The sequence below is a fragment of the Oryzias melastigma genome, linkage group LG23, assembly GCF_002922805.2.
Source record: "Oryzias melastigma strain HK-1 linkage group LG23, ASM292280v2, whole genome shotgun sequence".
Taxonomy (NCBI): domain Eukaryota; kingdom Metazoa; phylum Chordata; class Actinopteri; order Beloniformes; family Adrianichthyidae; genus Oryzias; species Oryzias melastigma.
Genome location: NC_050534.1, coordinates 14,575,795 through 14,588,675, shown reverse-complemented (window position 1 = coordinate 14,588,675; position 12,881 = coordinate 14,575,795). Strand labels below are relative to the sequence as shown.

General features: G+C 41.6%; 1 protein-coding gene across 1 annotated transcript in view; it reads right to left on the bottom strand.

Moving 5' to 3' along the window:
- The window catches only part of snd1 (staphylococcal nuclease and tudor domain containing 1), a 181,017-nt gene that overhangs the window by 129,425 nt on the left and 38,711 nt on the right, over nt 1-12,881 (bottom strand). The window contains exons 12-15 of the mRNA XM_024292246.1: nt 11,982-12,082; nt 7,874-7,984; nt 5,656-5,728; nt 1,334-1,475 (exon numbers count right to left, since the gene is read on the bottom strand). Coding sequence (XP_024148014.1) covers nt 1,334-1,475; nt 5,656-5,728; nt 7,874-7,984; nt 11,982-12,082 — 427 coding nt within the window. The remainder of the gene's footprint in view (nt 1-1,333; nt 1,476-5,655; nt 5,729-7,873; nt 7,985-11,981; nt 12,083-12,881) is intronic.

The following is a 12,881-nucleotide window of genomic DNA, read 5'->3' as shown; positions in this document are numbered from 1 at the left end:
AAAAAAAAAAAAAAAAAAAGCAATAAACCGCGGATGGACTGACACACTGAGTTGTTGAATGCCAGCAGGAACGAGTTGACATTCTCAGAACATATTAGGTTTTCACAACATGACCTTCTCAGTCCGAAAGAAAAAGGCTGAAACAAAAAAGGGGGCTGCTCTTTACTTATAAAAAAAATGTTGGACTCTTACTCTACCATGTAAGGAGTTAGAACCACAGCAGCCGCACGAATCGCGTGGATCGCAGCTGGCGGAAAGCCAGAGAGCGAAAGGTGAGGTTAAAGGAGACACATGCCTCATGCCAACAGGGGTGGCACCCGTACCCTCTTTTAACCTTGCTGTCTCAGAATTGGCTGCTGGGAAGTAGGAAGTATATGTGGGGGGTTCTGAACTCTAACTTTCCAACATGGCACACACAGTTGGCACAAGCTGCTGCGTAGACTTGCACCTTGCTGCAACTTTCAAATACAAAAGTGATACTTTAGAGGAGGGGTGACAAACTCAATCACACAGGGGGCCAAAATCCAAAACACACCTTAGGTCACGGGCCGAACAGGATAAACGTTTACTGAACGCACTAAAACTACACTTTTAAAACTTTGAAATCGTAACTTTTTAACGTAATTATTAGCTAGATATATAACATTACCTGTGATAATGCTAGTGTGAATGCTGTAAGCTGAATTTGGCCGCTGAAGAGCCTAGTGCTGATAGCTGAAGATGCTGAAATTGATAGCAAAAATCACTGAAGCTGATAGCTTAAAACACTAAAGCTAATGGCCAGCTAAAATATTAGATAAATACCAAATTAGTCTATAAAAGAAAAAATAAATAAATAAATGCCTAAATTAGGCATAACTACTAGCATGTAGCTGAAATATTAGCTAAACTCCAAAATAGCATAAATAAAAAAAAGCTTAAGTTAGACAAAAGAACTAGCATGTAGCTGAAATATTAGCTAAACTCCAAAGTAGAATAAAAAAATCTTAGTAAATGCCAAAATAGTCCTAAAAGCTATCAGAATGACAATTTTTAAAACTTTAAAACTGTAACTTTTTAAAATAATGAATAATAAAAAGGAAGGAATATTATTCCAGAATAAATCAACTCAAACCTTAAATATCTTTCAATATTTTTCCCTCTCCATAAAATATATTTTGTCAAAATTATACAAGTTAAAAATAAGCGCAAGATAACTTTGGTCAATTAATAACAATGAAATAAAATGATCTGGAGGGCCGGATAGAATTACCCGGAGGGCCAGGTCTTGACTTTGACACATGTTTTAGAGCCAAAAGATGGACCTTTACATGAAGGGGGGAAGCATACGCACCAGCCAGGAGGAATGTGATGAGGCAGGTTTCTTTGGGCATGTACAACTTTAGACGGGAGCCGCTGAAGACGTGTTCCACCACTGCTTCCGAGCGGCCTGCCCTCTGCAGGAAGGGCAGGAACTGCTTGGCTTTTTGCGTTTCCTACAGGACCAAAAAAATATTTAATTATTCCAAATATATATATATATATAAAAAGAAGGTAACTGTCAACAATACTGACCACGGACAGAAAAGAGTTTGACAAGAAGGCAGTGAGTTTCCTCCAGACATCTTTATATCTGGGTTCGGTATAATAAAGTCTGCCTCACCCCCTCTCAGCGACACGTCTGGAACCTCAAGTAATCAAAAATAATTCTCTCCCTTCCCGCCTGCCTTCCCTCCTTCCTTCCCGCTTCAATCTCTGACTGCAGGAGTGAGTCACTAACTTATCGGTGTACTTGGGCCAAAATTACAAGCGGCAATAAATCCGGTGTATTCGGGCAGGGATAGTGCATCAGCGCACTGTATCAGTGGCAAGGAGAAGATTCATAAACGATTTTAAAAAATAAATTATTTGTTGCCTACTCCAGGCATGAGAATGTAGGCACAACACGGTGAGTCACGAGCCCGTGTTGTGTTTGTGTGAGGCAGTGTGGACAGGGGAGTAGGCACAAAGGGTCAGACAAGGTTAGCTGGAACAAAAATGTTTGTTTGCTTGATGCTGCGATTTTATATGAAAATTACAAGGAGCATAAAAGCGTGAATTCCAATCTGGAGATTAAAGCAAAACAGACTAGAAACATCCCAAAAAAAGGACGTCATCCTCGGGGCTTGAAAGGCATGAGTCTGTGGGTAAAGAGAGTGTAAGATGCACCACCTGAACTCCACCTACTGGAATCCAAAATAACCTCTTGAGTGGGAGATGACACTCTCGTTCGCACAAACATTTACTGCACCTGCAGTGTGTGTGTGTGGGCAGTGCAGTCTAACTTAGTTCAGGGGAGGGAAAAAAAGGGAAGAGACATCAGAAAATAAGAGGACCTCATTATGTAACCTTTAGAGGCTTGAGGTGAGTCAAGTGCTTTATCCACCCTCCTCCCACCACCCCGTACATCTCCTACACCATACGTTTATAAACCTATCTCTGCTCTATTTGTGACTGCATCCCACTCAACTTTTATAATCCGTTTCAACAAACCTTTCCCACCAAAGGATGCTGACGTATGGGGAATATGCGTTTCCAAGTGTGCCTGCATGGCCGTGCGTGGGTATGCATCACAGAAGAGGGAAGATTAAAAAAAAGAAAAAAGAGGGGCACATTGGGGATGGTGTAAAATGTTGCTATTTTTGGTCTTTTTATTACAAATCTCATTTCACTAGCTTTGCCAAACAACTGGTTTATGTTTTTGTGCCCGCCTACTGCCAGTATTTGGCAACAATCGGAGACGACGAATGACGCATATTTTGCTGAAGACTGACAGAAATGCTAAGGGAGTCTGTGCTGCATAATAGCAGTGACCTGACCCCTACTGACATGGCAGTGTGTATAAAAACAATTGCAAAGTATTGTCAGACATGTCATACTAAGCTACTGTGTTTTCTCTGGCTAAATGGGACTATTTTTTTAAAGGGAAACCAAATTTTTGGGGGCTTTTGATCTCTATAAATGCAACTTTGAAAACACAGTCTGTTGGTCCTTGCCACATTTTTGACAATTTAAAATAAACTTGTTGAAACATGTATTACAATTGAATTTTGTGATTGGTCAAATGGTGGAAGTCCCACGTCGTTTCTGAAGTTTCACGTCATAATGCTCCGCAGCTCCACTATAAAAACCCCGCCCATCTTTAAAAACTCGACACCGTGAGTTGATACTCTCCCTGCGACCCCAAGAGCAATGCAGCCAAGAGGGGTGGAGCTGGCGCAAGGAGTATTGGAGCTGACACTTAAGGCGGTGTAGCTGACGGCGAGAGCGTTGGAGCTGACAGCGGAGATGACGCCGGGGGCAGAGGAGCCAGGGCAGAGGGCTGCAGAGCTAATGCCGTGAGCGGCATAGGTCTCTCCGCTACGCCGAAAGCAGCGTAGATCGCTCAGTTTTGCCAAAAGCGAAGTATGTCGATCCACTATGCCAAGAGGTCGCTCTGCAACGTCAAGAGTGCCGTAGGTCGCTCCACTAAGACAAGACACACAGAGGTCACTACGCTACTCAGAGCAGCTTAGGTCGCTCTGCTATGCCAAGAGCGGGATAGGTCGTGTTCTACTCTGAGAGCAGCGTAGATTCTTGCGCTAAAGTGAGAAAGGCAAAGGTCACTCCGCTACGCTGTGAGCGGCGTAGGTCGCCCCTCTACGCAGAGCGGCGTAAGTCGCCCCGCTACGCAGAGAGCGGCTTAGGTCGCCCCTCTACGCAGAGAGCGGCGTAGGTCGCCCCTCTACGCAGAGAGCGGCGTAGGTCGCCCCTCTACGCAGAGAGCGGCGTAGGTCGCCCCTCTACGAAGAGAGCGGCTTAGGTCGCTCCTCTACGCAGAGAGCGGCTTAGGTCGCTCCTCTACGCAGAGAGCGGCATAGGTCGCTCCTCTACGCAGAGAGCGGCATAGGTCGCTCCTCTACGCAGAGAGCGGCATAGGTCGCTCCTCTATGCAGAGAGCGGCTTAGGTTGCTCCTCTACGCAGAGAGCGGCTTAGGTTGCTCCTCTACGCAGAGAGCGGCATAGGTCGCTCCTCTACGCAGAGAGTGGCTTAGGTCGCTCCTCTACGCAGAGAGCGGCTTATGTGGTAGACAGAGAACTGATGTGGAATGGGGAGGCAGCCTGAACATTGTGATTGTTTTTATTATTTTTATCGAGACAATAGTACAAAGATCTTTTAGTTTCCTCAAACTAACCTCACTGTCAATCACAAATCCAGATCACACTTCTCCTGCTCTGTCTTCCTCCCGTTGCCCCGCCCCTTTTTCTTGCATTTTTCAAATCTGCGCTGAGAGTGGAGTCGGCCTCCAACTGCCCTGTTGTGTTAACCTTTAAAGCAGAGATGCGCAGGTCTCCATTTGAAATTGAAGGTTCCTAGTATCCCTTTGTCTCACCGTTATTAAAGTTCATTAATTATTGAGTGCGCCCCACACAGCGCTCTGTAATCACTCCCAAGCCGCTGCAGCACAATGAATGTGGTCAGTTTGGCCAATTAAGTTGGGGAGATGTTTATAAGTATGAAACACACTAAAACCTCTAATGAAAAACCAGAGCTGCTTTGTCAGCACAACAATTCCCTGTCATAATTATATTTACAGGCTTTAATCATTTATCTCGGCCGCTGACACAATGAGACACAAGGAGGTTATGCTGATGACAGTAAGAAAACATCCGAGGGCATTTATGAAGAGCATGCTTGGACCTATTAGCTCAACAATAAAGCCTTATTGGTGTCTAAAATGTTTAACCCGTTAGGACCTCAGGTGCTCTGTAAATGGGTTGATAACTTGAGGGACAAAGTGGCGCATCGAGCGCTTTAAGCAGTCGTTTACGGAGCTGACGCATGCAGAGTGTCTGATTTAATTCCTAGTCCTCTGGCGTCTACTGGTTCAGGTGCTACAAGAGAGTTCAGGTGGGGAAGAGAGTGGAAGTGATAAAACTCGCCTCCGTTTTTCTTTTTTTTTTTCTTTCCCCAGCAGAGTCAGGCTGGTGTAATAAAAGAAATGAATATTGATTATTTTTGGTCGGGACACGGTTCGCTAGCATTTCTCGTTGCGGGACAGAAAGACGAGAAGCGTCAGAGGTTGATGACAAATCATTTAAAGTGTGTTAGCTGAATAAAGACGCTTTTATGGATAAAATGAGAAATATGGATTTGTGCACTTTTACATAAAGAAAATAAGACATAACCATTTTTAAAACCACTGATTCAAACAAATTGTGGCTCAAAGTATGTAACATTACTGCAAGATGTAATGGTTTTTCCCACGCTAATGTTCATGCCATGAGGGCTTCCAATAAGGCTTCATTAGTCAAATGATGCCTCAATCAAGCCCCTGGGCACACGTAAATAAACTGAGACCTAGCAACCATGATGTCTTTATTAATGCTGTTTATTTTTAGAGGCCATTTGTAGGGATGAGTCAACAATTATGGTCTTGTCTGTGGAGAATTTACATGTTTTGAAGAGTTTTGGTGGGAATATGTAAATGAGTCCACATCTAAAAAGATTTTATTCTAATTACAGTCACTGTGCGTTAGCTTAAGTGCACATTGATGCTTCTTATCCTTTTATCCACATCCTTTAAAACCTTTTATTCATGCCACTGCGTAGGATAACGAGAAAACATTAAAAAGGAGGATAAAAAGACTACATACCCCAGAGATGTCAGCCACTCTGTGGATGGGTACCTCCTTCTTGCTGTGCAACCCTTTCCCGTTCTTGATGGCCCTAAATTTGAACAAACACACATTTCAAACCAGTTTTCATACATACGGCGAACATATAGCTGGGATTTCTTATGAGGTTTCTTTTCCCCGGTCTACCGATGGAAGGAAATCCGTTACAGAGATGAAAAGCTTTCATGGTGGCTGAAGAACCATAAATGGGGGACGACTTGTGGGCATAAGAGTTAAATGACATATGAAGAGAGATGAGCCCTTTCTTTAGAGGTGGCTAAGGAGCTGCTGCTGGTGAAAGCTACTTTAAAATGTCTTGAGGGTCAAAGCAGATGAAGATGACTAGTGATCGGCCAGTTTGAGGGCCATCCTTTCACAGATGGAAAGCAACGGCTCGAAGACCCTAAGTATAAGCAGGTATTTTGACAAATGCCGATTTATTTTGTGCTTACCTTATCCTCACTGCAAAGAGACTGAATATCAAAGTCCCACTCCAAGCATCTATTTGATATTTTTAAAAGGCATTTCCAGTGGTCTTTTAGTTATGATTTGGCATTTTTAGCCAATATAATTTCAGCAGAGCAGCATGAAGTCATCAGATATTCACCAAGATGCTAGCTCAGACGAGAAAAACTGGATCTATTTATCAAGTGGATGCATCAGAAAGGGGGAGGAGCTTGTAGTCTGGTGATTGTATTTTCGAAGTCACAAATTAGCTTTTTCAAACATTTGTGCCTAAATTACAACAATTTGAGAAAAAAAAATACTCAGAAATGCTATGTTAATCTTAATATTTTTTAAATATGTCCTCCATTATGAGAAAAATGCTACAAGACCATGTCAAAAATATAATTTTCATTGGAGTGGGTCTTTATGATTTCAAGACATTTAGTTGTCCAATGTACAGTTGCAAGAGAAAGTATGTGAACCCTTTGGGAGTACCTCAATTTCTATACGAAAAAGACGTGTATTTTTCTTTTATCTCAATCCAAATCACAGCGATGGGAAAAAAAACGTTTACAGCTTAAAAATGTGTTTTCATGTTTTTATTGAATACAGTTGTGCGTCCAGCTTCTACAAGTACTTCTAAAGGGTTCACATATTTTCCCCTTCGGTTCTATTCAAGTGAAACACTACACCTAGAAATTAAGCTAAGGACAAGTGTACAAATATCAGCTGAAGTATCGGTTGGATATGAAAGTAGGAGATTTTGTTCTATGTCAATATGTAGTTCTTTTTACAAAAAATATAAAAAGGATAACTTCTCAATATACTTGGTCCTTGGTCCAGAAAATGAGCATTTATGCAAAGAAGAAAGAAAAGGACTGTACAGATTGTCTGTTTAAGAGCTTGGGGTCCTAGAAGGCTGTGGGCCACTGGCTTTGTGCAGTGGGAACTAAAAATATAACCAAGGCTAAAGACAGAAGCCTCTCATCAACTCTAATAGGACCCCACGTGGGACAGAGAGCGGCGAAAAGAGAAGGGGAAGAGCTGAAAAAGAAATAGGAAAAGAGAAGACCCAGAAGAGCAAGGCCAAAGAAGGACAAAATTGAAAACAGCTAAGCTGCAGAAACAAGGGCAAATGTTGAAAGCAGGAAGGATGGCTGGAGTGGAAAGGCAGGAGAGAAAAAAAAGAGGGCAGGTAGCCACCGACAGTGTTTTGGGAAATATGAAAAAACGGGGAGAGAAAGAGTTAATCCTATAAAAAGAGGTTGTGACTGCATCTGTTCTACCTACAGCAAGCAGATCTTAATCTATGGCAGAGTAATAAAGCTTGTACTAAATCTCTCTCCTGCACATCCATATAATTATATTCATAGGGCCTGTGTAAAGAGAGCCCATGATTTAGAGCCCAGTGCCTTGGAATGTGTATTTGAGCCCAAGAATACAGAAAAAAAGATGGATAGGAGCACCAGCACATGGATGAGTAGATATTTAAGAGGAATTGACACGGAAATTCAGAAATGACTGTGATACGCTGCAGCTAATGATGGCATAGCTACAACACATCTCAGTTATGAAAGAAGCCTCAAGGTGCTTCTCCTGTGTTACCTTAGAGATACATTTGTCAAGTTAAATATTAAAATATGCAGTTTGGCAAACGGGGAGCGTTCCTTTATTAATGCATGTATGTAGTTGTGTAAGTTTATAGAAAAGATGAAAGAGGGGTGGTGCAAGTGCTTTGTGTTTTCCTCACCGAGCCTCTGCGGCGAGCAGCTCATCGTAGTGGGAGGAGCGCTGGTCGTCATCCTGTCTGTATCTGATGACTGTGGCGAGGCCTTTGCTGACCAGGGCTTCTGCTATGTTTCTGGCGGAAGAGGAGAGCGTTTCAACACGCGTTCAGAGAAAAAACAAATGCACACAAAGAAAGAAAACCACATGACGTTAGCCTTAAGAAATGGTTTGATTCCAGTTCAAGCAAAACAGAAACTCAAATTTTATTTGCATAGCACCTTTCATTTGGTCGAAACACAAAGCGCTTAACATAAAAGCAAACAAAATACATATTAATGCAAAAAACACAGCTTAAAAACAAATTTACAGATAGAAAATGGGATATTAACACGAAATGAACACCCCTCCCTCACCCAGTTCCTCCCCCACCCCCCCAAGTTCCCCCTATATGACCCTTGACAAGAAAACTGAACAAAAAGTTAAGAACTGCAGATCTAAGGAAAAAGCCAGATGTCGTTAGTAAACAGCACTGATTGTACATTCAATGGACATATCAACCCTCCCCCTCTTGTGTTCCAAATAGGAAGGACCAGCTGGCTCCAAAAAGCCAAATTTAGTTGTTTCTCAGTTATTCTATTTGCCAGAATAACAATTCTTGTTCTCAAACCTTTTTTTATTTTTTCTTGATCCCAAGTTATTCAAGTTATAAACTGACCAATCAGATGTCTCCGTAAAACCACATGGTGCCCGTTGGCCCCACCTCCAACGTTTGATTGACAGCTTCTCCTGAGTCGCTTTCAGTGGAAGGGGTGTGGACTTCAAACAAGCTCAGTCATGGTTGGCGACAATAGTTTCTCTAAAACATGACTCGGATCAATCACTGTCGACTGGTTTCAAAATGGCGGCAGACGATCAGGAAACCAAGGTGACGGGTTTGGCCTCATTTCGCGAGGGTCGGAGGAAAGACATTTTCTAAAGTTGATCTCAACACCTTGTTTTGTCCAGTGAAATAATATGCATTTGGTATATAACGGATCACAAAACTCACGGTTCGTATCATTTTTCGGATTAAGAAAAAGTGAAAACAAAAAACATGAAAAAAAACAAGAAGATAAAGGCCTAAAATAAGTTTTTTTTTTGAAAAGCTTTAAAAATGTATGTTAGAGAAAACAAAAGTACTTGAAAGCATAAATATACACTCACACATCTTTGAACTTTGAACATAAACAAAAATGTAAAGACTTGTAGTTTCTGATTACATTTACATGTCCTGAGAACAAATCTACAAAAACATGTGGGCCAAAACCGTGGCTAGTGAATTATCCGTGATCCGTTACATCTCTAAGAAAACCTTTTAAAGGACTCCCTTCCAGATACTACCCTGAATATTATAGGGCTGGGTCTTGACAATTTCCAGAATCAATTAGATTTCAATCCACTCAATTACTCAATTCAATTCATTCAATTTTGAGTTTACATGGTTTACACATTTAGAAACATTTAGAATCAATGTAAGAATGTATGGTTTTAACAATCAGAAAAGCTCCAACAATTGTTCTGCCTCTCCTGGAGGGCGTTTCAGTTTGTCCACTAGGTGGTGATCACGCTATAGAATTACACCTTATTCCAGAAGAAGAAGCAAAAAACAGTTTAGGACACAAACGGTAAGTTAAAAAATATTTCATTAAAAGAGTTTGGAAAATTCATTATAAAGATGTTCATTTAGTCAGTAATAAATGTTTTGGCTGACAGAGCGTTAGCATTAGCCGTCCTGTGGAAAATCCCATTAGCATCTAGCTAGTGGACTTTAGCTTTATGCTTTAGACCGAACTCTACTTTTATAGATGGAATATTGATCTATTAAGCTTAGATCGATTTAGATCATTTTATCAATTTTTTTAACCCAGTCCTAGTACAGTATTTTATCCGGGCTGGGGACTGACGCAGGGAAACCCGGACCTGGGCCCCCTCATCACATATTAGGTTTTTATTCCTGATTTGACCCAGGCTTTCAGATTTAACAAACAAAATGTGTGTAAGGGAAATAAAACAGGTACAAAAGAAATTAAAAATTCAGATTTACTGCCCAAAGGAGATGGAAAATACAAGATTATATTTTTAAATTTATCAGAAAAACATTTTATTTTTACAAGGCTGAAAGCAAATATTTTTTCTTAGTATCTTCAAAATGTTCAGTTTGTTTTGGTTGTCCTAAAGGATTTACTTTAAATTCAATGTTTTTTTTAAATTTATATATTGATATCTGCCGTTAAAAATGCGTTTTAAACTTGTAAAAAGGAACCTGTTCTAATCAAAACATGTCTTCCAAAGGATATCAATAGAAACCCACAGAAAAACTAAAGCAGCAGAGTCTCAAAGAACTTTTTTTGGCCCAAACACCATTGAGTGTACAGACACTTGAACCAGATAGAAAAATTTATTACACATACCGTACGATAAGACAAGGTTATACGGGGTCAAAAACGATTCATTCTACTGACCGCCTCAGTCCACGGCTTCAGCATTCACACGGGCAACAACTACTGTTATCTGAGAATCCGAGTGGATGCTATAGACAGGGTTGTAATTGAATGTTTACAGGGCCAGATCCTGACCTTTGTGCCGACAAGTACCATCAGATACTGAACAGCTGGTGTGATGATGGAATTGGGTCTCTGTCTCCCCATGAGTGCATGAGAAGCAGCTTTGTGACTTTAGTAATAAAAGAACATAATAACAGGAGATAATTGTAGCTTTTGAGTTAAAAAAAAAAAAAAACAGACTTCTAAAGCTCAATTCGGGCCATGTGGCATTAAAGCTCCTTTTTTGTTTTGATTAAATTCAACCTAGTGAACAGCATTTATTTCTGGGGACAGTGGAAAAACCCTCAAAACGTATGAAATTAATTTCTTCAAAGCAGCGCTAGTGGATTAAAAAATAATTGCTTTCACTGATGATCGTTTTCAAAACAAGGAAGCTCTTTTAGACATCTGTGATTCCAAATAGGATTATCTCACCTTAGTCCAACCTTTCAAAATGATTATCTAAAAAAAAAAAACAAATAAAATCTAATTTTTTAAGCTAAAACCCTGTATTTTATTCGGGCTGGGGGCTGATACAGGGAGACCCAGCCCCCATGTGGCGACATATGCCTCGTTTCCAATGAGCGATACAGGCCAGACCGGTCCCCTCTTGGCCGGTTTAGAATGGTGAGCATTTAAAGTGAGCATTTCTCCATTAAATGTTGGACCATCAAAGCGCAGTTTGTGTTGAACTTTGTAGTTTTTGTTAGTGTTAGTGTTTACGCCCCAGATCCACAAAATGGGGCGTAACATAAATTGGGGGCTCTTCCAGGATCTGTCAATCCCTCATCTTGGAACAATCTTGAATCGGGAAAAGTGCTGGTCAAACGCTTGATGTTGTCGTACAACCTTTCCGACAATCATTGAGTTACATTGTGTGACGACAGAAGCTCCGCCCTAACAGGCCCATTCCATTTTTCTATGGACCTACGACCTGCTTAATGGGTCTATTTTGCAATGAAAACGCTCAAAAATCCAGTCCAGTCTGGACCGCTCAGTGGAAACGAGGCAATAGGTAGACAGTACCGTGAAGAACCTACACCAAATTCAGCTCATCGCCCCAATGGAAAACATACCCCAGTTTCCTATGCACCAGTTGTGCCAACATAGCCATTCTGCCGCTAGCTAATTTTAATTCCAACAGTATCTAGCATATATATTCTAGTAAATATTACAGCAAAGCCCATAAAAGAGGCATAACATCTAGAGCTAAATATTATGATGAAAACTTATATGTATGAGGGCATAAAGCGGAAAGTTGCATTTATAAAGTTGTCAAAGCTTATATTGAGGTTTTCCGTACCACAAATAAGACTAATGGTATTTTAAAAGTGATTCATAAAATTTATCAATTGATGAGGCTTATTGTTAATATTGATAAATTCTAGGTGAATTTATAAAACCTAATCATATGAGATTTATGTCTTTTGATTTCAGGTTCAGTTGCTGCTCTTTTCCCCCCCTCCACTGAACTCCACGTGGTTCCTAGAGGCCTGCGTGGCTCAATCACCATCGGTGTATCAATGTGTGTGAAAGATGAGGACTTACATGCCACCGATTGTGACTGTGGCACAGGTGCGTTCTGGGAAGGCGGGCGTGCTTTCTCCTGGACCTGTAGCTGCTCTGATGTAGTCGACCGTCACATTAACCTGTGGGGTAGGGGGGCATAAGACAAGGGGTCATGAAAAGGAACACAACGAGCAGTCGGAGAGTAAAGGCAGCACAAGTTACAGTAATAATTAGTGGGCGGAGTGTTTGTTGTGTGTGTGTATTTGGGTCCTTTTGTTTGTCCCACTACTCAAGGTCACCCAGTCACTGTGTATCACGTCAAGCAGCAGTATAGAACTCCCCAGAGGAGCAGTATTAACACACTGTGGGTGTTTGGGACAACACACACACACACACACACAACACTGATGGAACCCAAATGACCCTGCACTGTGCCGTCTCAGCACAGCTACTGCGGGATAGACTCCAGTCATTCAACCCAGAAGATGCAATTTTGTCACTCAGCTGCGTGCATGTGCATATATCTGCAGGCGTGTGACAGGGGAAAGCCTCCCTTTGTAGGCCAGACACAGGAAGACAGCCCCAGCGGCGGGGAGGCAGCCATACTGCTGCACACTATCAACCGTTTCAGAAGCTGCACACCGGCCGTGTCAGACAAACGTGCCGGGGAGGATAAATGAAGGCAGGAATCAGGCTCTATAAGCATCATAGAGCACACACGATTAAGACAGAAACTTCAGACGAGCCCGTTATAGGAACATGAAGGAACAATGGCAGCCTGTCATTAGACAGACAAGACGAGGAGATGGCGCTGCAAGAGAGAGAGACGAGACGCTGCCAAAGCTCAAATTTGGACTGTTGTTCGGCACCAAGAGAATCTGTAATTTTACAAGAGACTGCGGGGAGGGGAAGGAACATTAGGAGGGCTTTTCATTATGT